At 61.1% G+C, this 24,398-nt stretch overlaps 1 protein-coding gene across 6 annotated transcripts in view; it reads right to left on the bottom strand.

Annotated features, from left to right (window-relative positions):
- TMEM94 (transmembrane protein 94) overlaps positions 1–24,071 on the bottom strand; it is a 31,236-nt gene extending 7,165 nt beyond the window's left edge. For 2 of the 6 annotated variants that reach the window (XM_036034117.1, XM_028520008.2), the window contains exons 1-14: positions 11,448–11,875; positions 11,289–11,393; positions 5,959–6,078; positions 5,550–5,677; positions 5,161–5,297; positions 3,510–3,712; positions 2,999–3,150; positions 2,541–2,643; positions 2,250–2,336; positions 1,871–1,987; positions 1,540–1,596; positions 1,195–1,299; positions 922–1,086; positions 522–731 (exon numbers count right to left, since the gene is read on the bottom strand). In XM_036034117.1, coding sequence (XP_035890010.1) covers positions 522–731; positions 922–1,086; positions 1,195–1,299; positions 1,540–1,596; positions 1,871–1,987; positions 2,250–2,336; positions 2,541–2,643; positions 2,999–3,150; positions 3,510–3,712; positions 5,161–5,297; positions 5,550–5,677; positions 5,959–6,078; positions 11,289–11,342 — 1,638 coding nt within the window. In that variant the 5' untranslated portion in view covers positions 11,343–11,393; positions 11,448–11,875. Of the gene's footprint in view, positions 1–521; positions 732–921; positions 1,087–1,194; positions 1,300–1,539; positions 1,597–1,870; positions 1,988–2,249; positions 2,337–2,540; positions 2,644–2,998; positions 3,151–3,509; positions 3,713–5,160; positions 5,298–5,549; positions 5,678–5,958; positions 6,079–11,288; positions 11,394–11,447; positions 11,878–15,234; positions 15,365–23,947 lie in introns of those variants that run through there. The other 4 variants (XM_028520009.2, XM_028520006.2, XM_036034118.1 and 1 more) reach the window with 4 other exon arrangements.
- Positions 24,072–24,398: the final 327 nt, after the last annotated feature.

Below are 24,398 nucleotides of genomic sequence, written 5' to 3'. Positions count from 1 at the left end.
GAGGCGAAAGGGGGGCCTCAGGCTGGGCGAGGTGCAGGGTGCCCTGAGAGGAGGCACCCCGATCCCAGCGCAGCGTGCTCATGCTTCTCCCTCCCGGGGACCCCTCGCTGTCCTTCCGAGGCCCCTGACTGCTCCCAGACTCTGTGCCAGCAGCGCTGGCAACACCCAAGAAAGGGGCGAGCAGACCAGGGAGGTGACAGTGAAGGACCTTCTTCAGTGGGGAGGGCGTTCCGGAAGGAGCCGCTGGCTCTCGGCCTTTAGAAGGCTGGGACTGGGGGACAGCGCCCCCCGCCCCGGCCCACGGCCGTCAGAGGGGTGAGGGCCCCACCGCACAGAGGAGCCGGGTGCGGGGGAAGCCACAGGAGGTGTCCTGCCTGGCCGAGCCCGGAGACCCGAGAGCCTGGGCTTTGGGCGCCAGCCCCCCAGCCCGGGCCGGGCCCCGCGGGCCCCTGCGGCAGAGCAGCCCAGGACGCCCTGTGTGCACCCTGACGAGGGGGCCGCTCCCCGCCCGCTCCTCTCACCTTGCTGGGCTCTTCGTCGCCCCCATCGGTGTCCCTGCTGAAGCTCACGTTGGAGCCGGATGGGTGTTTGCTGCGGCAGGGTACTCTGTGGTAGGAGTAGGCTTCGGGGGGCTTGGGGCCATCGCCGGGCCAGCTGTCACGCGCCTGCTCGTCGGAAAGGTGCAGGGCGGTGTTCAGGGAGCCCGCCAGGAGGGCGTCTCGTTCGTGCGGCTGAGGAGAACGGGGGCACAGGCCTTGGACCAGGCCGGACAGCGGCCAGGGGCCGGGGGCGGGGCGGTTACTCCCCCCACTGCCCTGTCCGGGGACTCCGCCTGAGCCGCTCAGGAGCAGACCCCTCATGGGGCCTAAGCCCTCCTCCTTCCTCCTCCTCGCCTCGGCCCTCCAAGGCCGCCCGCCGCACCTCCTCCTCTCCCTCGTGGTGGCAGAAGGAGCGGGCGGACAGGTCATCCGTGAGGTCCTCGTGGCTGCTGTGCGGGGGCCCCATCTTCCCACTGAAGAACAGCACGGTCTCCGGGCTGGGGTTTGGCCATGACAGGATGCCCTGCTTGTCCACACAGCACAGGACCTGCAGGGGGAGACAGGGTTGGGGGAGGGGCTCGGGGCGCCCGTCCTGCCAGGGGCCACACGAGTGGCAACAGAGGCAGGGTCCTCCCGCCGGGAGGGCCGCGCTCACCGTGACGGAGCCCAGGCTGTGCAGCAGGCTGGAGCTGTGGCTCAGCGTTGGCGACGTCCCCTGGATCACCCGCAGGAAGTGGCCCCAGATGCAGCGCAGCATTTCCTGGGGGGAGGGAGTCCGTGGGGGCATTTGGGACCCAGCCACATTTCCCAGGAGCCGGCCTCTGCGGCCGCCACGGGGTACAGTCCAGGAGGCACCAGGAAGTGGGGGTGGGGGGAGGGGGCATTGGCGTGGACAGGGTGGCAGCACACTGCCTGGGGGAGACGGAGGCTGGGGCTCCAAGAGCCCCCTGGGGGGCTGGGAGGTGGCGGAGTCGGGGAGAACCCGGCCCGGGGAACGCACCTGAGTGGAGACGGCCTCCGTGTAGCTGCTGAGAGTGTCCTCCGAGAACTTGGCCAGCTGCACGGAGGAGAGGGCGTGAGCCTCACGGAGGGGGCTGCCCTCCGCACACAGGCCTCTGCATGGGCAGGGGGGTGCCCCGCGCCAGCAAGCCTCCCGGCGTCTGTGGCAAAGGACACCGGGCAGCCCCCGGTTCCCCCGTCTGCTGAGAGCCAGGGTGGATGCTCGCCCACCCCAGAGGGCAGCGCCCAGGAGGACCACCCAGGAGGACCGCCCAGGAGGACTGCCCAGGGCCCGCCTGTGCACTGGGCCCGCGGGAGGGCTGGGCTCCTACCAGGGAGCTGGGGGAGCCCTTGCTCATCTGGGCCAGCACTCGGGCTTCTCCGCAGGCGGTGGCCAGGACCCAGAGGACTGGAAAGATCAGGGGGAGGATGGGCAGGACCCCGTTCACCTGAGAGAGAGGGAGCCACAGTGACGGCTCCGCAGAGCTGCTGGTCCCCAAAGAGGAGGGCATGGCTTCCCCTGCCCCGGGGTCACTCCCTGAGTGGCAAGGGACAGCTGTCGGGGACAGGAGGGAGCAAGGGAATCAGGTGTTCTTAAGCTGAAGCCCGGGGGACCCCTGGGCTGCAGAGAAAAAGGGGCGGTCAGGGACGAGGGGACCCAGCCCCCAGGGAAGGAGGAAAGCACGACGGAGAGGAAGGGGGGGCCGGCACCTGCAGCTGGAGGAGAGTATATTGCCAGGAGGTGACGCCGGGGGCCTTCAGGATGAAGCGCAGGCCATTGGTGAAGAGGAAGCTGGCCTGTGGGGAGCACGAGAGGCACCGCTTTAACCCCTGTCCCCCGGAGCGGGACCCAGGCCCTCAGGCTCCCGCACTTTGCCCACTCACCCCCAACCCTGGCTGGCTCAGTCTAGGACCCCCATCTCCACTCCCACACTCACCCGAGCTGCCCCTCAGGCTCCCCCACTGCCCTCCCCCCTCCCCGGCACAGCACGCCTCACGCACCAGGACCACGGGCATGGCGTAGTGCAGCATCACCGACTGCACGGTGAACCGCTCGTTGTCCAGAGCGGTGACGGGGCGGGACAGGGCCATGTCCAGGCACCATCTGCAGAAAGAGGTGACCCTGGGTTCAGGGGAAAGCCCAGACACCCGCGCTCTCCCTGAGCATCCCTGAGGCCTGCGGTTCCCGCCTGTCCCCCAGTCCCAGCCATGGGACCCCTGGAGAGTGGCCCGCGCTGCCTCCAGAGCCGCCTGAGAGCTGGGATGGGGGGCGGGGGGGAGCCACCACCGGGTCGGAGTGCTCACCGGACGCCAGAGGGAAGAACCCACAGAGAGAGAGAGGCCTGCCTGGAGGGGCCGCCGCGGGGGCAAGCCCCTCCCCCGTGGCTCCTGCTCGCGGAGGCGCCGGGGAGGAGAAGCCGGGTCGGCGGGAGAAAGGCAGGGCAGGGCAGCACCCCAACCTGATGTTGTCAATCACGGGGGTCTCCAGGACGCGGAAGAGCCGGTGCTGCTGGGGGTTCTGGGGCCCTTTCTTCACTTCTCCCCGGGGGGAAGGGGGTGGGGAGAAAGGGGGAAACAGGTCCCCGGGCTCCAACACGATGTGCTCGTCATCCTGCCAGGGACGAAGGGGAGGAACGTGAGGGCGAGGAAGGGCTTCCGTTGGAGGCCCCCCTTCCTGGATGACTCCAGCTACATGGAGACGTATCACGGGGTCAGGGGACCATTGGTTAACAAAGAACCACTTGGGCTGGGGCAAGTGGGACAGGGTTCCCGGCAGCATGAGTATCAGAGGAGAAGGAACAGGACAAGGCGGAGAAAGCTGTCCCAGCCAGCCCCGCTCTGTTCCCCTGCAGCCCGTGCCCAGAAGTCTGCGAGTTGGCAGGAGGCTCTGGGATTCAGCCTGGGGCCCTCACGCCGTGGCCCGTGGGCTCCCCCACGGCCCTTCCAGGGGAGCGGAAAGCCCCGAGCTACCTTGATCCCCCTCAGAGAGGCGAAGGATTCCTGGCCGGGCCTCAGAGCTATGATGTCTCCTTCCACCAACAGGCTAACTGGCAGGTTGACCAGATGTCCATCTCGGTAGGCCCAGTGCAGGGACCAGGATGGTGCGAAGGGCATGTGGAGGTCCGGGTACATGGCATCGGGCCACTTGATCTCCTTGCCATCCCTGAGGGCGTCTGGCGAGAACGGAGAGAGGGAGAGCGCCTCACCCAGGGCTCCGCACACTGGTCAGAGCTGGCACACACCACGCACGGGGCTTTGCCTGCCCGTGAAACCTTCCTCTGAAACCCTGCGTTCCTCTGTACCCCTGTCCCTTCCACATGCACTTCACAGACACTGCCAAGGGTTTTGGGGAGTGCACTGAGCCCCACAGGGGGTACAAATGTAAAAGGCGAGGACCGCAAGGTCCCTGCCTTTGAGGAGCCACAGCCTGGGAGGGAAAATGAGACACGTGGGCAGGCGCCTCCACTGACGCAAGCGCACGTGCGAGGGACGCTCGGGAAGACCCCGGAGCTGCAGGAGCACAGAAGTGCTGGGGCAACCAGAGATGGCTTCGTGGAGGAGGGAGCCCTGGAGAGGAGCCTTGAAGAATGGGCAGGATTTCTTGTCAGCCGGAGGCGGTGAGGGAGACGCACGCCAGGGAGAATGACAGCAGGACGAAGGCATGGGGACAGGGGAGCCCTCGGCGGGTTTGGGCGTGGGAGCAGCTTTAACGTGAGGATGAGGAGCGAAAAAAGAGGCTGGAAAGGAAGGTCAGAGCCCGTGCCAGAGGCTCCGATAAGCCACGTGGAATGGTTTGATGAGCAAGAGGGAGCCGCCGCTGGCTCCTGGGCGAAGACGGAGCCCTGGAGAGTGGGGCCCACGGTTCCCGGTCACCACCGCTACACTCCCAGCAGCCAGCGCCCGGCTGCAGTGCGTTACCGCATCAGGTCCTCACTGCGCATGTCGGCCCCCGCCGCCCCACACTGTCAGAGAGCGGTCTCACGAGAGTAGGTGCTGCTGCTCTCGCGAGAACGCGCACTCCTGGAAAGCAGGACCCACCGTCTCCCAAAAGAGCCTAATGTCGTCCGCAACCCCGCGCGGGGGGCTTCAGGAGTGCTGGCCGAGCGGCTGGACGAGCAGACACCTGCCCGCCTGAGCAAGTCCCTCCTCCCTCGGGAGCTGGGCGGCTCCCCTGGGGCTCCGGGCTCCCTGACCCCAGCCCCAGTCCTCGCGGGTCTCCCAGGCTCCTCCGGTCCCCCGCCCACCTCCCCCGGCCCAGCACCAGCAGCCAGGGCAGACGTGGAGGAGAGCTCCCGACGGTCCTCCTGCCGAGGGAGGGTCTTCCCTGCCCGTCTCCAAACCGACAGAGCAAGCCCACAAGCCCCCGGGGCTGCTACTTGCCGCCTGCCTGCCCAGGCCCCCCCCCCCCCCCGGGCACCCACTGCAGCCCCCACGGCCCTCACTGTCCTGCTCGGAAGAGGGCAGGTCACCCCGCTGACTCGCTGACGCCCGGAGCCCCCAGAGTGCCGACCAGAGGCAGCGCCTGCCTGCGGGCCGGCGCTCGGGACGGGGGTTCTTCGGGCGCCGAGCCAGTACAGGGCAGCTCCCCACCCCCCCCAGCATGGCTGACCCGTGGTCTCACCCTGGATTTGGTCGATGATCCCTCGGAGCCTCCGCTCCACCTCCCGCCGTTTCAGCCGGTCTTGCCGCCCGATGAGGAGGAGGTTGAGGAGCAGCAAGAGCAGCAGCGCCGAGGCGTTTACCAGCTCCACCCCGTGGCTGGCGGGACGGGCGAGAGCTACTAGCACCAGCGCGGCCAACCCAGGGCCCTGGGCTCCTCGCTCACGCCCCACCCAGACCCTCCTGAAAAGAGGGTCAAGCTCCCGTTCTGCCAGCAGCCAGCCAAGGGACTGGGGATCGCTGCACAGCCCAGGTGCCGGCTGTGGGGGCAGCAGCCCATCTCCCCGGGGTGTCCCGGGTGGGGCAAGGAGCAGCCCGGACCCGGGAGGGAGGCCGGGCAGGAGCGCCTACCTGCCGGCCGGCTGGCCCCCATAGCAGCCCAGCAGCAGCAGCACGGCCAGCAGCATGAGCGACGCGCCGGGCCAGTGGAAGCAGGAGCAGCGGTTACTGTGGTGCAGGAAGCTGCTTCTCCACACCTCCTGGGGAGCACAGGGGCCGCGGAGTGAGGGGCTGCCTTCCCCCACACCCCCTCTACCCACCCCACCCTGTGGCTGCCTCAGTCTCCCCTTTCGGGCTCAGCTGGGGTCCAGTCTGTTGGGCTCCTACAGCAAGAGGGGCCAGGCCATCTGCGAAAGGGACCCCAGCTCCTTTCTGATTGTCAGTGAGTCCTAGGGGCGTCGCGCCGCCAGGGCAGAGGGTGAGTCAGGGCCCTGAGAACGGTCCCGAGCTGCTCTGCCATCCCAGCCAGGCTCTGGCCTACCTTCCAGGTGAGGCACCTCTTCTGTTCCTTCAGGTGTCCCTCCAGCACCGCCTCCAGCTGCTCCTTCAGGATGCTGAGGGCCTTCCGGGTGGACAGGCCCAGGGCCAAGGGCAGCTCGTCCTTCAGGGAATCAGGAAGCGCTCGGGGGCATGTCCCCAGAAGCCCCAGGTCCCTGCCAGCACGGGGCTCTCCCCTCCCCCTGCCCCTGCCCAGGCCCTGCCTCCCTCCTCCTGAACCCTCACCTCTTCCCCCACTAGCCCCTGACCCTTGGGGGGTAAGCAAGTTCAAATCTCCACCAGACCAAAAGATGTTTGAGTACGCAGTCTCTCCTACTCTTCAAAGCCAGGTTTAAAGCAGAAATAAAACTTTCTAAACCTCGTGTCTTCTAACTCACCTGCCACTCATCTTTCAACCTGCCACCACCAGCACCTCCCAGCCCCGCCAGGGGTGTCGTCACCGCTGGGCCCCCACCCTGCCTGCCTCACTGCTGCGCCTTTACGTGCCGTTAGATACGGGGTGGGGGTGGCTAGCACGGAGAGGCTAGCGGTTCGTTGTCCCTGGATAACATACTATGGGGGAACCCCCATCATCTCCCAGAGAGGGAGGATGGTGTCATGCGACACCAGAAGGACACGACCTGGCAGAAACGACAGCCGGTCCCAGGAAAGGACCGTGCACCAGCGACACCTATGCTCCCTCCCTCAGGATGGCAACACCAGGGACCCCCAGCCTGGCCTCCACTCAATGAGCCCCCTGCCCCGCTCCTGTCCCTCCTCTGACCCCACGGTCAGCCCCACACACCTTCACGGCAGGACGCCCGTTTCCGGGGCGACCCGGCCACAGTGATAGTAGACGCAGCCGCCGCCCCACCGATTAGCTCACACCCCCTAGATCTCACCCCCAGCCCGACCGCCGCCCCGAATCCACGACTGGTTCAGACACCTGAGTCCATGGGTCCAAACCCAGGAACGGTCACCTGCCCCCAACCCCCCCCCCCAGAGTCGGCATTCCTCTGCAGTCGCCACCTCACGGGGCGCCCAGGCCAGAGCAGGGACCCCCCACCCCCGGCCCACCCTCCTCTTCCCAACCCCCAGTCACTGCCTTCAGCCTCCCCCTTGTCCAAAGCCATCGCAACACCCATCAGCGTGAGCACGTGCCCGATCACCGGGCCCCTTCTCCTTGGAAACCAGGTCCAGGGTCCCGAGCATGCCCGGCCACCTGCCGGCCTCCTTGCCTGCTACTCCTGACACATGCCACGCTCCCCCCACGCGTGAACACCGTTTTGCATTTTCCCAGCCAAGAACACACTCCCTGCCCCAGACAGCTCTCACCTCCCCTTCGAGACTCAGCTCCAACGTCACCAGCTCTGGGAAAAGTTTGCAAAACCCAGGGCTGCACCCCGGGGAGGGGGCGGGGGGGGAGTTTCGTGTTCCGGTAGCACCCTGGGCACCCTGGCTGGCCCACGGGCTGCCCCATGCAGAACTGTCACCACAGAGCCACCTGTCGAGTGCCCCCACGAGACTGCCCTTTCCTTAAAAAACGGGTACTGAGTTCTCCCACCCCCACACTGCCCCCCACCAGCTGCTGGGACGGCGCCTGGCACATGGCAGCAGCCCAGCGAGCTCTCGCTGAGTGAGTGATGACAACACACACACACACACACACACACGCAGCCTCGAGGATCCCAGCGATGCCTTATCGGGTGGCAGGGGGGCTGGCCCCCCGGGTCTATAGCAGGCACACCTGGAGCCTTTAAAAGCGGCTGTCCAGGCCCTGCCCCAGACCTACTGAACCAAAACTTCTGCGGGTGGGGCCTGCCCCGGGTTGAATCCGATGCACGGGGTGGGAGGTCCTGGGAAAAAGAACACCCCGGGAAAGGCAGTGCCTGTAGGCGGAGGGAATCGATCGCAGGGCCGCCTGGAGAGCACCATCGTGAGCTCCCGCCAGGCAACACTCCTGGGCGAGAGGAGCCCTGGACCTGGGGCGCCAGGAACGGGACTTGGGGTCACCCCGACCGAAGTCGCCGGGCCGGTGGCGCCCTGGCTGCCGCAGCCCACTGCCCTCGAGCCTCCTCCACTCCTGCCGCCCCGTCGGCCTCCCGGGGGCTGCCCGGGCTCTGCCACACAGGCTCCCGGCCTCGGCAGCCTCGCCCCTCGAGGGACGCCCGTCTCCAAGACCGCAAGAGCCCGCTGGGCTGGGGGGCTGTCCCAGGCGGCTGCAGGCCTGTCCCGCCTGCCCAAGGAGAGTCCCCACCCTGGCCCAGGGCCAGCCTCCACGGCCTGAGGGACGCGGGTGGGCTCCGGAGCGGGCCTGGCCCGAAGGCTCCCCAGATCCCTTGCCGGTAACGCATCTAATCCCCACTCTCCACAGAGGCTTTGGGGGATTAGGAAGATAAGGGCTGCTTCTTCCCCAGGGGGCAACGGCTTATTCCAGCCCAGGAAGAAACAGCCCTCTGGCTCGCGTGGGTAAATACTGTGCTCCTGAGCACCCGCATCTCTTGGCAGGGCTCCTGGGGCCTCCCCGAGGGGCCGTGGCCCAAACCAGCATGGGGTAAGGCTCAGGTCTGCACCCGCCTCCTCGACTCCTGACATGGAAGGGGGGGAGCCGCTGGGAGGGTGTCAGGGGAGGCGAGAAGGGAGAGGGGACTGCAGGCCTTCCCGTGTCCGAGCAGCTGGCCCAGGGCAGGGATGCCCAGCCCTCCCGGCCCAGGGGGGGAGAGAGTGTGAAGGCCCGGCTGCTGGGGACAGCCAGGGTGAGAGAGCGGGCTCACCGGGACCTGCCCTCCCCTCCAACCCTTTCTCCCTCGGGCTCAGCCTTCTGCGCTCCCTCCTCCTAGGCCCCGGACGCTACTGCCTAGCCAGGCCTCCAGAATCCACGATGGGAGAAAACCCCGCCAGGAGGCAGGGCAGGTCCGGCCTGCAGTGGAGGAAAAAGGCTTCATGCCACAAAGACGGGGATCGGGTGGGAGGAAGGAAGGGCCGCAGGTCCCCTGGGGAGCTGCTCGGCCTGCAGCGGGACCAGCCTGGGGCAGGCAGAGACGGACGGGCTAAAAGGAGCTCCCTGCCAGCCAGAGGAGTGTCCCTCCTGGAGCCAGGCCTGTGGAACTTGGACACTCAGTGACTGCCCTCTGCTTCCCCTGGGGCTGTCCTGGCAGCTGCTGCCTTATTGCAGGTGCCCCAACCCCAGGACCTCCTCCTCCCCTGCCTGGCCACGCACTTGCCCCACCGCCCCTCTCTCTGACCCCAGGCTCCTAGAAGCTGTTGGCCACCACTGCTCTCCGGGCACAGGACGGCAGAGGCTCCCGGGGCAGGGCCAGCGGGGGCAGGAGGGGCCTGCAGAGCTGACTGCGCGCATCTGCCCCCGCACGTTGAGTCTGGCCGGGAGCGCCGGCCCCAGACTGATGATTAAAGGCAGTACAGCAGAGGGAAAAGAAGTCCTTCTGTAATTACATGCCACCCCGAGAAAGTGCCTGCCCGCACAGGCTGGCCCGGGGGCGAGGACACGGCCTGCGGAGCCAGCCTCCTCTCCGCGCCCCGACCTCGCTCGTCCAACTGCCACGGCCACCCGCCGACCCGAAAGGCCACAGCCCGGCCCTCTCTGGCAGGAGAGCCCAGTCCCAGGAAGAGTCACCGCGGCTCTCCAGGGACATGGTTCCTCTCCCCGGTGGTGGGGCGGCAGCCACGGCCAGGGAGACCTTGGTGGAAGACCTTCACCCTTCCCGAGGGAAGTTCCGAGAGGGCTGATGAGCTCTGCCAACCCTTTTCACGGCACGAGTTAGGCCGGGCGCCCTAGGGTGCCTGGGCACCACCGGGGAGACTGCACGAGGCCAGCTATGGCAGGTCTGAGAAACGGGGACTCGAGCTGTGTGTGTGCAGCCCGAGGTCGGCTTTTCTTGCTCCCCCGGGGCCAGCAAGGGTGAGGGACATCGGCGTGGCCTTAAGGACCCAAAGGCTCTTCCTGCTTCCCAGATGCTCAGAAACCACAAACCTCCTCCACCTCCGGAGACGTCCCTGGGGCGACAAGCAACGGCTCGAGGGGGCTTCTCCACCGGAGGGGAGGTGAGGCCCTGCTTCTCCACCCACTGAGGCTTTGCAGACAGAACCGACCCAGTCCCACGGGTCTGACTGCCCACACGCAGCGGCCCCAAGAGAGAGGCACTCGAGGCTCCGGGGGGCCCAGGCTCGGGAGAGGCTCGCGGCGAACCCCCGAGCGCGCTGGGCTGCTTCTCTCTGTCCCATCATCCACGGGAGATGCCAGCAGAGCAGGGGGGGCTTGGTGGGGCAGCAGGGTGGGGAGGGACCTCTGTCAAACCAGAACCGCAGGGGATCGGCTGCTAAACAGGCCCAGCCCTGCAGGGCCCGGAGCCGAGCATCTGGGTCAAGGGAGCGAGCCAGTGCACCTGAGCGCACCTGCGCTCTCCTGCGCCCCCCTCGCCAGGTTGCTCCGCTGGCCCAGAGCCAGAAGCCCCCCCCGCCCCACCCCGCAGCCCCCAACCCCTGTCCTTTGGGGGCTCCTGCAAGGTTCTGTCAGCACGGCCACTTTTCCTTCCTACTCCACCTGTTCGGGGAGCAAGCGGAATCGAGGTCCTCCAGGCTCAGGTAGACAGGTTGTGAATCTAGACCTTGACCCTTGGCCTTGACAGCAGTAGATAACCACCAGTTAGAACTGGCCGGCCCCTCTGCCTGGTCCCCGCCATCACAGCCTCCTTGGCCACGGCAGGCGGGGCGGGCACCCAAAGCTGGAGACTGAGTGATGTTTGAATCCCTGAAGCACAGAGTTGGCCACGAGAGCTAAGGTGCTTTTTAGCAGCCATGATGAATCTCTCCTGGGTTTGGCCTGACACAAATCAACGCTGCCTGCAGCCAGGCCAGCCAGCGCCTCCAGCTCCCGCCCCTTCCTCACTCTCCAGGCACCTTTGCCCCGCTGCTTCTGCCTGCAGCCACCCAGGCTGAGGAAGGAATTACCCCAGCTCCGTTTCTCCAGTGAGAAAAGCCCCCTCAGCAGCCCCGGGGAGGGTCAGCACCCGGGCCCAGAGCTGCCCGGTGCTGATGCGTGGAGACCCGGGTCCTAGCCCCTAGGCGGCCGGTGCTCCCCTGAGAACTTGGGCTCTACTCCCACTCCGGGTGACCTGGGGACCTGGCTGGCAGGTCCCGAAACACACCAGCACACTGGCTCCCAGTCCCGGCCTCCTTCCATCACCACCCCCCGGCTACCTCCGGTGGGCATCCATCTGCAGGGCTTTCAGCAACCGCGTCCCCAAAGCCTCCCCCCCCCACCAAGCAGGCGACGGACGTTTTGACACAAATGCGCACCCACGCTGGCATACTCACTTTGCTGCGCTTGCCCTGAAGAGGCACCCATAGCTCTGCCTGCTTAAAGAGCATGAGCCACGGGGAGTTGGCTATGGAGCTTCCCACACGGCCGAGAGAGAGAGGGAGAGACAGAGAGAGAGGGAGAGGCAGAGAGAGAGAGAGGGAGAGAGAGAGAGGAGAAAGGGGAGAGAGCTACGGAGCGTGTGAGTGAGGAGCGGGTGCTGCAGCGACCGCACGCAGCCCGGTGGAGCTCCAATCTGCTGATTAATTCAGCCTATTTCCAGGCCCGCTGCAGACGGAGGGAGGGAAGAGGAGGAGGAGGCAGGCTGCACAGCAGCCCAGGGGGAGGGAGGGAGGGGGGAGGAGAGAGAGAATTGCGAGGAGAAGTTTGTAGACGCTCTGCCAGATGTCCAAGGGGGTGGCCTGCTAGTCAGGGGAGGCCACTGCGGGTAAGCAGAGGGGGCAACGTGCAGCCAAGGGGGGGCGGGGTGTGGGGCCGGGAGGAACAGTGCAGGACGCAGCTGCGGTCGTCAAGGCAACTGCCAGCATCAAGGAGCACCTGGGCTCCTTTCCACGGCCCAAGTCACTGGGCAAGGTTAGGGGCCCCATAGTGGACAGCCTGCCAGGTGAGGGCTCCCCCAGATCACCGAGACTCCCAGTGTGGCACCAAGCCAATGACAGCTCTTTCTGCAGCCAGAGCTGCAGGAAGTGTGGGGGGGGGGGGGCTTGCAAGTTATTAATAGCAGCACATCCTGCGAGGAAGGGGGAAGAGCTGGCAACAGAGGAGTCTGAAGCATGACTTCTTCCAGGGGGGCGGGGCAGGGGCCGGGAAGCGAGTGGAAGAATCCAGCGCAGAGGGCAGAGCCGGCCCGGAAAGGAAGGGCCTCTGAGGATTGCAATATCTGGGAGCCAACACCTGCCCACCAGGTGGTATCGGGACCCCAGCAGCTGCTCTTCAAGGAGCCCGAGGAGCCGGGGCAGCAGCTGACGAGCACCTGGGTGCAGTCAGGCACACCTGCCTACGCGCTCCGGGGACCAGAAGACAGCGGACACCCGGCTGGAAGGAGGAGGCCTGTGACCTGGGGCTCCCGCCTCAGCCCCTCCCTGAGCAAAGGCAGAGCCTGGGCATCTGTCTGGGCCCCCGAGGAGACATGCAGGAAGCCGTCAGCACTTCCCCTGGGGGAAGGAGGGCAGAGGTCCCGGACTGTGTGGGAAACTTCTCAGCCTACGTCCAGGCCGCCCTTAGGATGGGGCTGCAAGACCCCGGGGGAGAGGACACAGCCCGACGGTCCAATAGCCACCGAGCGCGGGCTGGAGCCTGCGCGTGGCTCTCCCGGGCCCTCGTTGCCTAGACAACACGGTCTCTGGAGCTGCAGGGAAGGGAGGACTTCTCACTGCCAGCTTGCCCCCTCCCCCCTTCTCCAGCACAGCCCCCTCCCAAACCCAGGGCTGAGGGGGGAAGGAAAGGAGGGGCCCCGGCCGTCCGGAAGTTAAGGGCAGGAAGCCTCCCCGAGGCCCAGGCCCGTGGGAGGCAGGACAGCTGCTGTCTGTGCGTGGGGCTGCACCTAGCAAACCGCAAGGAGGAAGACTCCTTGCCCCCCTGACCCCCTACTCCTGGGTCAGGTTCTCCCTTTGGCTTTCTACCCAGGCGCTGCTCCCAGGGAACCACGGTGAAGCTGACACCCACCAGCCCCCACCCCCCGCCCCCCCACCTGCACAAGAGGCCCTGGAAGGACCAGCGCTGGGGTCCAGGTCCAAGCCAGGGGCTCTGCGGGAGCTCCCCATCCCCCCAACGCTGCCCACTTCTCTGCCTCTCAGACACAGAACCCAGACCTTGCTGCTACAGCGCGTCCACCTTGGGCTGGAGGACAGGAGGCGGGGGAGGGGAGGCTCTGAAGGGGACCCACTGAGGACAGGCAAGTCACAAAGAGAAGGGGCACAGGGTGCAGAACGTCAGCCAGCAGCAGCCTCGCCGATCCTGGGCTGCCTCCGGCGACGGCAGGCCCCTGGCCATCAGCGGCCACCGCCCGGCTCTCCATCTCCCGCCCCTGCCCGAGCCCTTACCGGCAGAGGCCGCAGGCTCTGCCTTGGGAAGCCCAGTCCCACCGCCTGCCGCCAGGCGCCTCAGGCAGAAAGCCCGTCAGGTGCTATGACTTAGCTGCTCGTACTGCTAGTTCCCCAGCCAGGCTGGAAGCTTCTCCAAGCCAGGGGCCACCTGCCCGGAGCCTGCAGTTCCACCGACCCAAGGGAAGTGCTGTGTAAGTACAGCAGCTGCTGATGGTGACAATGACGGTGACGGTGCTCTCCGGCTCAGGACTCAGCGACCCCGACAGAGAAAGACGAGCAAAAAGGGAAATCCTCCAGGAAAAATGGCCCCTGAGAACTAGCCAGCCTGGGCTCTCAAGTGCTCCTCCTCAGGCTTGAGAGAGAAGCCAGCCCCTTGGTCACAGAACTTGGCTTCCCCAAATTACTGGGAACTGAGGTTTCAGCAACAGGCTGGGACCAGAGCACAGCACTGTCCTCTGGTTTGGGGACAGTCAGCCTTACCCAGACAGACCACCACATCGCACAACATCAGAGCCCGGGGCGTGGGGGGAGCGGGGGCAGGCAGGGGTGCTCCCTGGAATTGCAACCCTCGGTTGCAATGGGTAACCCTTGGTATGCAGGTGCACCCACACGAGGGGCGACAATAGCTTTCCCTGGGTGCCAGGCACTGCTAGGGTGGCCACCCACAGAGCAGCCGGAAGCCTCTGTGAACAGGGGGCCGGACAAACCCACTGCGGGCCCAGGTGCACGGGCCCGCTCCATAGCTGGCCCACAGCGCGGGTAGCCCGGAGCTGCACAAGCAGACACCCAGCCAGGTGCCACCAGAGGCCGGTGCTCCCTCTCCACACTTCCCAAGATCTCTGTGGCAGGAAGATCACGATCCATAAGTTCAAGTTAATACATATTTATCAAGCCCTTGCTACATGCCGGGGCCTGTGCTAAGAGCCAGGGCACGGGCAGGTTATCCAACTCGGTGTAGTGAGTATGAGGGCAGCGGCTGAAGATGCTGAAAGGAGGGACCCCCTGGGCAGGGGAAGGAGGATTTACCGGGAGGTGATGTCTACACTCAGTCTGGAAGAAAGGATAGTAGGAGTTTGCCTGGGAGAAGGGTGCGGGGCATTTCAGGGTGACTGCCTAAATGTGAAGTGTGTGCCCGAGGCAGGGAAGGCTGGGGACGCAGGGCCAATGGCCAGGAGCAGGACCAGGGAGGGCTCTGTCCTCTACGAGAAAGGTTTCAGCAGGTGGCACAAAGCCACTGAGAACCTGTAAGCAGGGGCGACGAAAGGTCAGCCCCGCATTCTGGGCGGCCTCCTCTGGCAGCGGAGTCAGGGAGTCAGAGACGGAGGGGCCCGCTGGAAGGTGTGCCGCAAGCCCAGGTGAGAGACCGAAGGACCTCCTGGAGGGCAGCCTTCGTCCAGGGGCGGGACACGCGGATGACAAATCCACCTGCGTGCAGAGCCAGGGCGCCGGCAGGCAGGCGCACCTGAGGTCAGGCTGGGGGGGGCGGTCCGGACGGCCCTCCAGGCGGCCCCCTTCCCGCTGACGGTGCAGTTCCGTCTGCAGTCTGACCGGGAGCTCTGCCCTAACCACAGACAGGCTGCCCGACAGCGCTCGCTCGCCGCGGCTCAGCAGGCTGGGGCAGAGCCCCGGCGAGGAGCAAACAGACGGAATTACACGGCCCCGGGGAAAGAAGTGAAAGACTGGCTCGGGGCCAGCCCGAGTCGGAACGGAACGCGCTGCCTGGCAGCGGTGTTAACCGCCGGCCCGCCTCTGCCCTGCACTCCCTGGGCCTCTGCTTTCCAGCCGAGCCCAACCCCCAGGCCCCAGAGCCCCGCCCCTCTCTCACTTTCGGACCCCAAAGGAGGACCTCCCAGGCAAACGCAAGCAGGGAGGGTGCAAGAGAACCAAATACACCTACCGCACGCTTCTCCTTCGGGTCCATGGGCCCCGAGTCCTGCAGGCATGCCCAGGTGAGTGCGGTCACCCCCGAAAGGAAGGCTCCTCCCCAACATGGACAAACCCCAGTGACTCTGTCACAGTCACAGCATCTGGGGGGGCGGGCGGGGAGAGAATGAGAAAGAAATCACATCAGTCCAGGTTGCCGGGATAGGCGGCTATTGTGAAACACGACAGTGTCCTCTAAACAACAGAGTGGCGGAGGGGGAAGTGGCGCCCGACCACAGAGGCCCCGGCCAGCCCAGCCCCGGAGCACAGCTTCCCCAGGCAGTCCAGTCTCCGGGGCCAGGAGGGCGAGGGGGCAGAGGGGATGCCTGGGGGGCGGGGGCGAGCTTTCCATCTCTTAACCGTCAGTCACCTCCAGAGGCACGAGTGTCTCCTTTTGTGTGCACACTTTCACTCGCTGCTCCGGGCAGGCAGGGCAAACCTTGGCTTATCAGCTCTCTAGGAAGTGAAGGGAAGCTTTAAGGTGAACTGGGCCGCAGACACAGCTGGAATAATCAGGAGGGTGGCGGGGAGGGCAGGGAGATGACAGAAAGCAGAGACGTGCTCCTGTGGCGGCTGCCACCCGGAGCACATGCCACGTGCTGGGAACACACGCCGTCCATGCCACACACACCTGCCCGCAGCCAGCCGGGCGTCTCGGGCAGTTTGCTGACGGGGCGGTGCTCACCAGGCACCTGGCACCTGAGCAGATGTCCTCAAGGACACGTGAGCCAGTCCAATTAAAATCTGGAAGGTGATGGTTAGCCCCACCTCCCCATGCCAAGCCCCTCCCACATGACCCCTGACCCTCAGCCACCCATCCTGACAACCAACACACTTTCGTGGTTTCAGACCGGGGCGTGCCTGGGTAAAGAGTGCCACTGAGTCATCTGGTTTGCTGCCAGGTGACTTCTGGTGCAGAAACCGCTAACCTGCTGACGACGGCAGTTCTCTCTGGGGGCCTGCGGCTAAGCCGCGCTAAGAGGCTCCGGCCAGAAGCCCGCGGAGCCGAACCCCGAGAGCACTGTTTAGAAACAAAAGGAGCTGTGTCCAGGGGACCCCAGGCAGGAGGCCGAGGCTCTGCTGCCACCAGCCCCTCTCTGAGATCCCATCCAGCTCCTCGCAAGGTGGCACCAGGACCAACGTCACAGGCCAGTGCGGCCGAGCCTGCTGCCCCTGCCTTTGCGGCTGAGCAAGCCCCTCGGGGGGTCGGAGCCAGACAGTGCACTGCGGTGACATTTGCTCTTTGGCAGGCAGCTGAAACGGGATCCTGAGAGGCCGAACCCACTTCTCCCCGAGGCCACTCTGAGTCAGGCTGCCCGGGGCCCTGTTTACAAGTACAGCTCCAGGTCCCCATGACACTGCGTCCCGGAGGGGCTGGATGAGGTCGTCGCCACATGGGGAAAGGGACCGGGAGCCAGGGGGGAATTGCACGTAACTCCTGCCAACACCGAAACAGTGAAACAATTCTGCGGCCAGCTGGAACCACAGAGGTTCAGAGAGGGCAGCCAGGAGCAGGACATGCTTCTGAGAGCCTCTGTTTTCCCATCGCCCCATACATGGGGTTCTGGGAGAGAGCCGTGCTCAGCTGCTGATCTGACACCAGCAGCTGGATCCTTAAAGGGCCAGTTCAGTTCCTGGCCCGCTGTGGAAAAAGAGCACCGGCTTCACAGCCAGATAGCCCTGGGTTCAGGTCCTGACTCCACCACGTCCCGGATGCCAACTGACCTTCGCAAGTGACTTGTCTCTCTGAGCTTCAGTGGCCTTGCTCATAGAATGGAAATGATAATACCCATTCCCAGAGGTGCAGTAGCAGTGAGGTAACATGTTGGATGCCGAGGGTCTAGAACCATCTTTGACACATAGCAGTTGGCACTACTGTCCTCGGCAAACAGGAAATGTGATCGTTTCTGCTGAGATACGGAATGAGAACTCCACAGCAAGGAGGAAAAAGGAAACGAAGCATAAAGACTGTAGAGAAATAAGGAAAAGTGTCTTTATTTGCAGAAGGCTACATTGTACATGTAAAAAGAATATAAACATATTTTTTTAGGAATATAAAAATAAAATATTAGAACAAATAAGTGGCCAAAGTTTTAGGATACAGGGTCAAAATACAAATATAAATTAAATGTCAATAGGCTATTATGAAATATAGGAAAACTAAAAATTTAGCCCTGGCTGGTGTGGCTCAGTAGACTGAGCACCAACCCGCAAACCAAAGGGTCACTGGTTCTATTCCCAGTCAGGGCACATGCCTGGGTTGCAGGCCAGGTCCCCCCAGTGGGGCACTTGAGAGGCAACCACACATTGATGTTTCTCTCCTCTTTCTCCCTCCCTTCCCCTCTCTCTAAAAATAAATAAATAAAATCTATAAAAGAAGAAAAATTTAAACTATTACTTATAATAGTATAACCACGAAATACTTAGGAATAACTTTAACAAAAATACATGTAAGACCTGTTCACTGCTGAGGGACAGTAAAGAAGACCTAAGTAAATGGAGGGTTACACCCTGTCCTGCTCATGGATGGAAGACTCAATATTAAGATGCCTCACCTGGCTGGCGTAGCTCAGTGGATTGAATGTGGGCTGCGAACCAAAGCATCACAGGTTCGATTCCCAGTCAGGGCACATGCCTGGGTTGCAGGCCACCGCCCCCAGCAACTGCACATTGATGTTTCTCTCTCTCTCTCTCTCTCCCTCCCTCCCTCTCTAAAAATAAATAAATAAAATCTTAAAAAAAAAAAAAAAGATGTCAGTCATTCCCCAAATTATACCTAGATTCAACACAATCTCAATCAAAGTCCCAGCTGACATTTTTGTAGGAATTGACAAGCTGATTCAAAAATACACAGAAAGGTAAAGAATGTGAAATAGGCAAAACAGTTTTGAAAAAGAAAATTAGTTAGAGGGCTGTCACTGCCTGCTTTCAAGACAAACTGGAAACGACAGAAATCGAGACGTGCACTGCTGGCAGAAGGAGAGACACGCAGCTCACCAGCACGGAGAGGAAGGTCCTGAAGAGACCCGGGTGTGTGAAGAGCAATCCTGACCTTCATCTCATACCACACACAGAAACTACCTTGAAATGGGTCACAGCTCTAAACATAAAAATGATAACTATAAAACTCCTAGAAGAAAATATAGCAGGGCAAGGGGGATCTTTGTAGCTCAGGATAAGCAAATATTTCTTAGACCACAAAAAAAACCCCACAAGCCATAAAAGAAGACAACTTCATCTATTTAATAAGTATAAGAAACGATCCTGTTTTGAAGGATATAAGATGTGGTCCTTTCCCTCAAGGGATTTACAATATAGCTAGTGAAAAAAGATACAAAAATCCAAGTTGGCGTTGACATACTACAGGAGAGCTGCCAACAGGAGCTGCAGGGTTTCAAGGAGAAAGAGACCCGTGGGGGTTCGGGAGCCAGGGGTCGCTTCCCGGAAGAAGCCAGGCCTGAGCTATGCCCTTAAGAAAGCTCAGGAGTGAGAAGAATGAGAGCCACCCAAGCAAGAACTGGAGGTCCCAACAAAGGCACCGAGGAGGAAACACGGGAGCCTTTTTGAACGACGGTGATTGGACTAGTCTGGTTAGAGCAGAAGGCCGGGTAGGGAAGAGCAAGGCAAGGAGGGACCACGTGGGGGCAGGAAATCAAGGGCTGAAATGCACAGGCCCCTGAAGACAAAACCAAGAGGCCCTGAGGAGTCCCTGAAGGTTCCTGAGTGGCTGACGAGGGTGGAGAACAAATCAGACAAGAGAGGGGAAGAAATTACAGGTAGAAGAGTTAGAAGAAAATTACGATTCAATCTCCTTGGTTTGTCAGGACAAGTAGCTAGACAAAGGCAAACAGAGAAGCCACGACAGCAAACGGCTGGGGGCTTCCTGCTGCCAAGCTCGGGAACCAGCATCACAGCCCCGGCTGGTGTGGCTCAGTGGATTGAGCGCTGGCCTGCGAACCAAAGGGTCACGGTTCAATTCCCAGTCAGGCCACATGCCTGGGTTGCCCGCCAGGTCCCCAGCAAGGGGTACATGAGAGGCAACCACACATTGATGTTTCTCTCCCTCCCTTCCCCTCTCTCTAAAATAAATAAACAAAATCTTAAAAAAAGAATAAATTAGCAATATTAAAAAACAGAAACCACCCTGGCTGGCGTAGCTCAGTGGATTGAGCGCAGGCTGTAAACCAAAGCATCGCAGGTTCGATTCCCAGTCAGGGCACATGCCTAGGTTGCAGGCCATGAACCCCAACAACCGCACATTGATGTTTCTCTCCCTCTCTCCCTTTCTCTCTCCCTCCCTTCCCTCTCTAAAAATAAATAAATAAAATCTTAAAAAAAAAAAACAGAAACCAGCATCACAAAGAACTAAATGGGCGTCCAAGGTTCAGGCCGAGGGTGAGGCAAGGGGTTGGCTGTCCTTCTTACCCGTCTAGCACAACCTTCATCACCTGAGCTTGCACTCCAGCCACACCCAACACACCCAGCACACCCAAACCACAGGTTGGCCGACCTGTATTCTGCCGGAAAACCTGGCCAACGAGTACTAATGGGTGGACTGATTGATGTTCTGCTGGAGGAAGGCTTTTAACAGCAAGCCTCGGGGTTCTCTGGTTGGTGACGTCCCAGTCGATAATTTTATCAATGAGTCGAGTGCGGAAACAGATGGTATGCTAATCAAATTCTTGGACGGCATAAACCTGAAAAGTAGACCGGAGTCAAAATCCAAGAAGATCTCAACAGGCTGAATGATGGGCCAAATCTAAACGAGCCTATTTAGCTGTAATCGTTTCAATACAAAGTCCTGCCCTGAGGTTCAGAAACCATTGTATAAAACTACTATGAATGCAATTTCAATACCAGTGACATGGCTGCCCACAGTTCATTCATATTCAGGCTGCGTGAACAGACATGCCGTGTCCCGGGAAGGAGAGGGTAAGTCTGGTACGAGATATAAGGAGACAGAATGGGACTTAATATGAACTATATGTTTTACATATTTAGGACTGTACTTTTAGGAAAAGCCAACAGGCTGCCCCGGGAGGCGATGGGCTCCCCGTCAGAACAGAGATCCAAGCAGAGGCTGGGAAATTACGAAGATGAGGAACACCTCGGGTTGCAAATACGAAAGGGGTGACTTTCTAAGGTCTCTTCTAACCCTGAGAGATGATGAAACCAAGAAATCCAGCCCTGGCTGGTGTAGCTCAGTGGACTGAGCACAGGCTGTGAACCAAAGCATCGCAGGTTCGATTCCCAGTCAGGGCACATGCCTGGGTTGCAGGCCATGACCCCCAGCAACCGCACATTGATGTTTCCCTCTCTCTCTCTATCTCCATCTTCCTCCCTTCCCTCCCTGAAAATAATTAAATAAAATCTTTAAAAAAAAAGATTCAATCCCTATTTAAAAAAAAAGAAATCCAGTAGCTTCCACACATGAAGAGACGCTCCGTGTCAACTTTAGAGACGTGCAATGCCCTCTTTAAACGCGCCTTTGGGCCTCTCTCCAGGGTAGGTCCTATCCAAGTGTTTCCCTGTATCTTCCTGTTCTGCCAAGGGAGACTTCTACCACGAATCTTTCTTCCAAGAGGATCCTCAAGTTAAGAAAACTGGGCTTGTACAATTCCATTAAGATCTCTAGTTTCCCAAAGGTTCTGAAAGGGTCTCCTTGCCTCGGACACCCCTCTCCTCAGTCCCCTTCGGCCCCCGGAGCTAGCAAACCCCCCAGCAATCAGTGCGAGGTGTGCCCAGCTGGGCGCAGGCCGCGTGTGGGTCTAAATCTGGCCCTTTCCCTGCTCCCCGTGCCACGTGACCGACTGTTTACTACTGTCCTGGCAGCCACAGGCAAAGCTTATTATTACACAAACCCCTGCTCACCAACCAAACCACACACTCTGGCTGGCGGGTCCGTGGGGAAGAAAAACACCCCTGCCGCACCGTGGCCTCGCCCCGGCGCCCTGTAGTGCGCCGGTGCCGCTGGCGACCAATCCGGGCCTGCCGGGAAGCCAGGGCTCAAACAGTATTTTCGGAAGGAGCCCATCTTTTAGGTAAAGAATCACACTGTCATGGAAACAGCGCAGACACAATAACAAGGTACAAACTGTTGACACTCATCTACCAGCGGAGAAGTGCCATCCGTGACCCGGGACCTTCTCATCTGGACACCCGGGGTGGATGGAGAGGCTTTGCGCCTTCCCAGCTCTGATGGCCATCGGAAGAGCTCACACTTAACTCGCCACGTGGGGTCCACTAAAGCCTTGGGTGTAGGTCACAGACACATTGGCCATCCCCCCTCTCCCTGCAGAAAGGGTTCCCCAAGCCCAGCACTAGGGGAAGAGCAGCTGGGGGGGGGGGGGGGTCAGGAAACCCAAGGATTGCGACCTTCGTTTCCCATTTGTCCTGCAGGAGTTAAGCTTTCCCAGAGGCTGATTCTCAACCCGAGGAGCTGGCACTCCCTAGCAACTTCTCAAAATAGAAGCGTGAAGGGCTTTCTGTGTTCTTCCCTCCCAAGGCCCGGCCTGGCTCTCGTCTGCTGATGCCGGGTCACCGCACAGGGAGCGGGGTCCGGGGAGGGGCCCAAGCGCGGTCAGCTCTCAATTATTTGGCAGCAGATCATCGAGGGGTTTGTTTGTGCTCCACCTCCCCGGTCAGTGCGCTGCCCCCTGGTATCCAACCACAAGTGGTTTTCCTTCCCATGGTTCTGACAAAAAGAACCAGTGAGCAAGAAAGTCAAGTTAACGACGTGGCAGCTAAAATAAGACGTGCAGAGCATCTGTGGCGTTTATCTGAACACGCTGCCCCCCGTTCCAGGCTTAATGACAGCCTGTGCTCTGGTGTGTTTCGATTTTCACGGTGATTTTCAAACTGTTGAATCCACATGTCAGTTTTATTTGCCTCTCTGGATAATGAACCTTATTTGTGCCATTGTTGTTTGTTTGGTTGTTTTCAATTGAAACTCCCTCGCTGGAAGTCTAAGATAGGCACTTCCTTTTGCCAAGATCACTATAAAGACACACCACAGTGGCGTCCCTTCTTCCTTCGGCGGTTCTCAACCTTTTCCTGGCTCTGCTCTGTTCTGACACAACACACACCCCTTAGCAGCCTCTCTAAGGGCGCTATAGTGGTTCCCAAAAATGGAGGAAGAGGCCACTCTGCCCCGACTCCACCCCTCGCTGCCTTCCCCGAGAATCATGGTAATCATGTATGTCCCCAAGTACAGAGAAAGATCGCAGGAAATATTATGAGAAGAAATCAGCCAGTGAGCTGCCTGCTGGTGACTCAAAATGAATGGATGCAAAAACGTGTGAAGACGTGTGAAGAACCTAGTACGTGCCAGACCCTAGGCTAGAGAGCCTTTGTGTACCATCCCGTTTGAAGCTCCAAGTCCCCTGCAAGGGGCTCAGAGAAGTTAGGGAACTTGAATTTCTCCGATCACACCAGGAAACAACGGGCTCCAGTGGATAAAAACCCAAGGATCGGGACTTCCAGGGCTCCAGCCCTGGCTTTCGGTGACCCCGGCCCTGCCTCTCTGCCTCTCCCAATAGTTAGTCCCCATCTGTAAAACAAAAAAGTTAAAAATCCCCTCTCCTCAGACTTAGAAGCTCACCGATAAGATGCATACTACAGGAAATATGCATGTGTTTAAAAAAACAAAGACAAAACCTCCCTCTCCTCACTTCCATCTTCTAAGAGTACCAGACATAACTAACTGAATTATGCCACTAAAGCTGAATGTCTTGGATCAAGCATAAGAAAACTACCCCTCTTCCAACTCGAAAAATCCCATGCTAGAAGCAAAAAGACTCAATACAGAGCTCCCCCCAACCGCCCGCCCCCCCGCAAGAGCCACACAAAAACTCCGAACAGAGGGTGGGTTGTAGCAGCACGTGACCGAATCAATGAGCACACCAAAGTGCAGCCTGTGGTTACACACCAATGAAAGAGCGCGGGGTTTCCCTCCTGTCTGGCACAGGGCACCGCGCAGGGGCTCACACCATCACCATGGCACACAGGGGACTGTAAGAGCTGGACCTTAGGGGTGTGCGGCAGAGGAATGAGAACACAGCATAGAAATAAATCAGTTTATAGGATGCCAACTATTGTGTTCCTCTGGTTGCTTCCAATGAGTCTTTAAACGAGTCTGGTTACGATGGAAGGCAGGAAAGGGAGAAAAAAAAAAAAAAGACACAGAAGCCCCTGGGCTGGCTCCATCCATCCAGACACTGGGGACTCGGTCAGCACGAGGGCCAGGGCAGCAGCTGTGGGCGCGCGCAAGGGAGACAACCGTCTGTGTTGGGGTCGTGGTGGGGCCAGGGACGGGGACTCCCAGATGCCTATAAATACACTAGACGTCAGCGGTGGAAGCCCTCTGGGCCAGGGCCCATCCGCGACAAACCCCGGGCAGGTCTCTTTGTTGGTGGGAGAGTTAGATTTTTGACACGGGACCCCCACAATGGGCCTAGCCAGGGCCGAGGACAGGTATGAGCACCTGGGGGTAGGAAATGCGCAGACCTGGAGGTCAGAGCCAGTGCCTTGACACACCCTCCGAAGGGATCCCCGGAGGCCATTCTCGGGGTGCAGACCCCAGCCTCCCCTCGCTTCGGCCAATAATCAGAGGACACGTAAAGCGGAGCCCCACGCCCCCTTGCTCCCTTGTGCCCCTTGCTTCGGGCCACAGGGCTTCTCGTACTTACCCGGGCCCGGGGGCCTGTCTTCCTCGCCCGCGTTCTCTCCCTCCCTGCCCCCTCCTCACTTAGGGTCCCCTCCTCCAGGGGCCGCAGCCATGTCTGTTGCTGGCAACTATAAGGGGACTTCCCTCCCTTCTCAGACAACGGAGACGCCATTTAGCAAGCTAAAATTGTGGGCGCCGATTGGTCAAAAATTGAGATGGGCGGGGACTTCTGGCTTCTTATTGGCTGTGAGGCACGCTAGGCTGTAGCTGCTACCGCCCCTTTGGGAGCCTGGCGGAATCAAGTCCCGAGTGATCCCAGCCTAAGAGCACGCAACTAAGATGCATCCTTAGGTGTAATAATACCAAGGCGCTTTCTGGTGCAAAGGTCCTGACCAGTAGCGACGGCAGGGCTTCCTCCTTGATTAGTTTCTTTACTCGATTATCCTAAAAAGATGGGTAGAGACATCCACCTC

This window comes from Phyllostomus discolor, chromosome 8 (assembly GCF_004126475.2).
Source record: "Phyllostomus discolor isolate MPI-MPIP mPhyDis1 chromosome 8, mPhyDis1.pri.v3, whole genome shotgun sequence".
NCBI lineage: Eukaryota > Metazoa > Chordata > Mammalia > Chiroptera > Phyllostomidae > Phyllostomus > Phyllostomus discolor.
The sequence above is the reverse complement of the archived record's forward strand: the minus strand, read 5'-3'. Positions and strand labels throughout refer to the sequence as shown.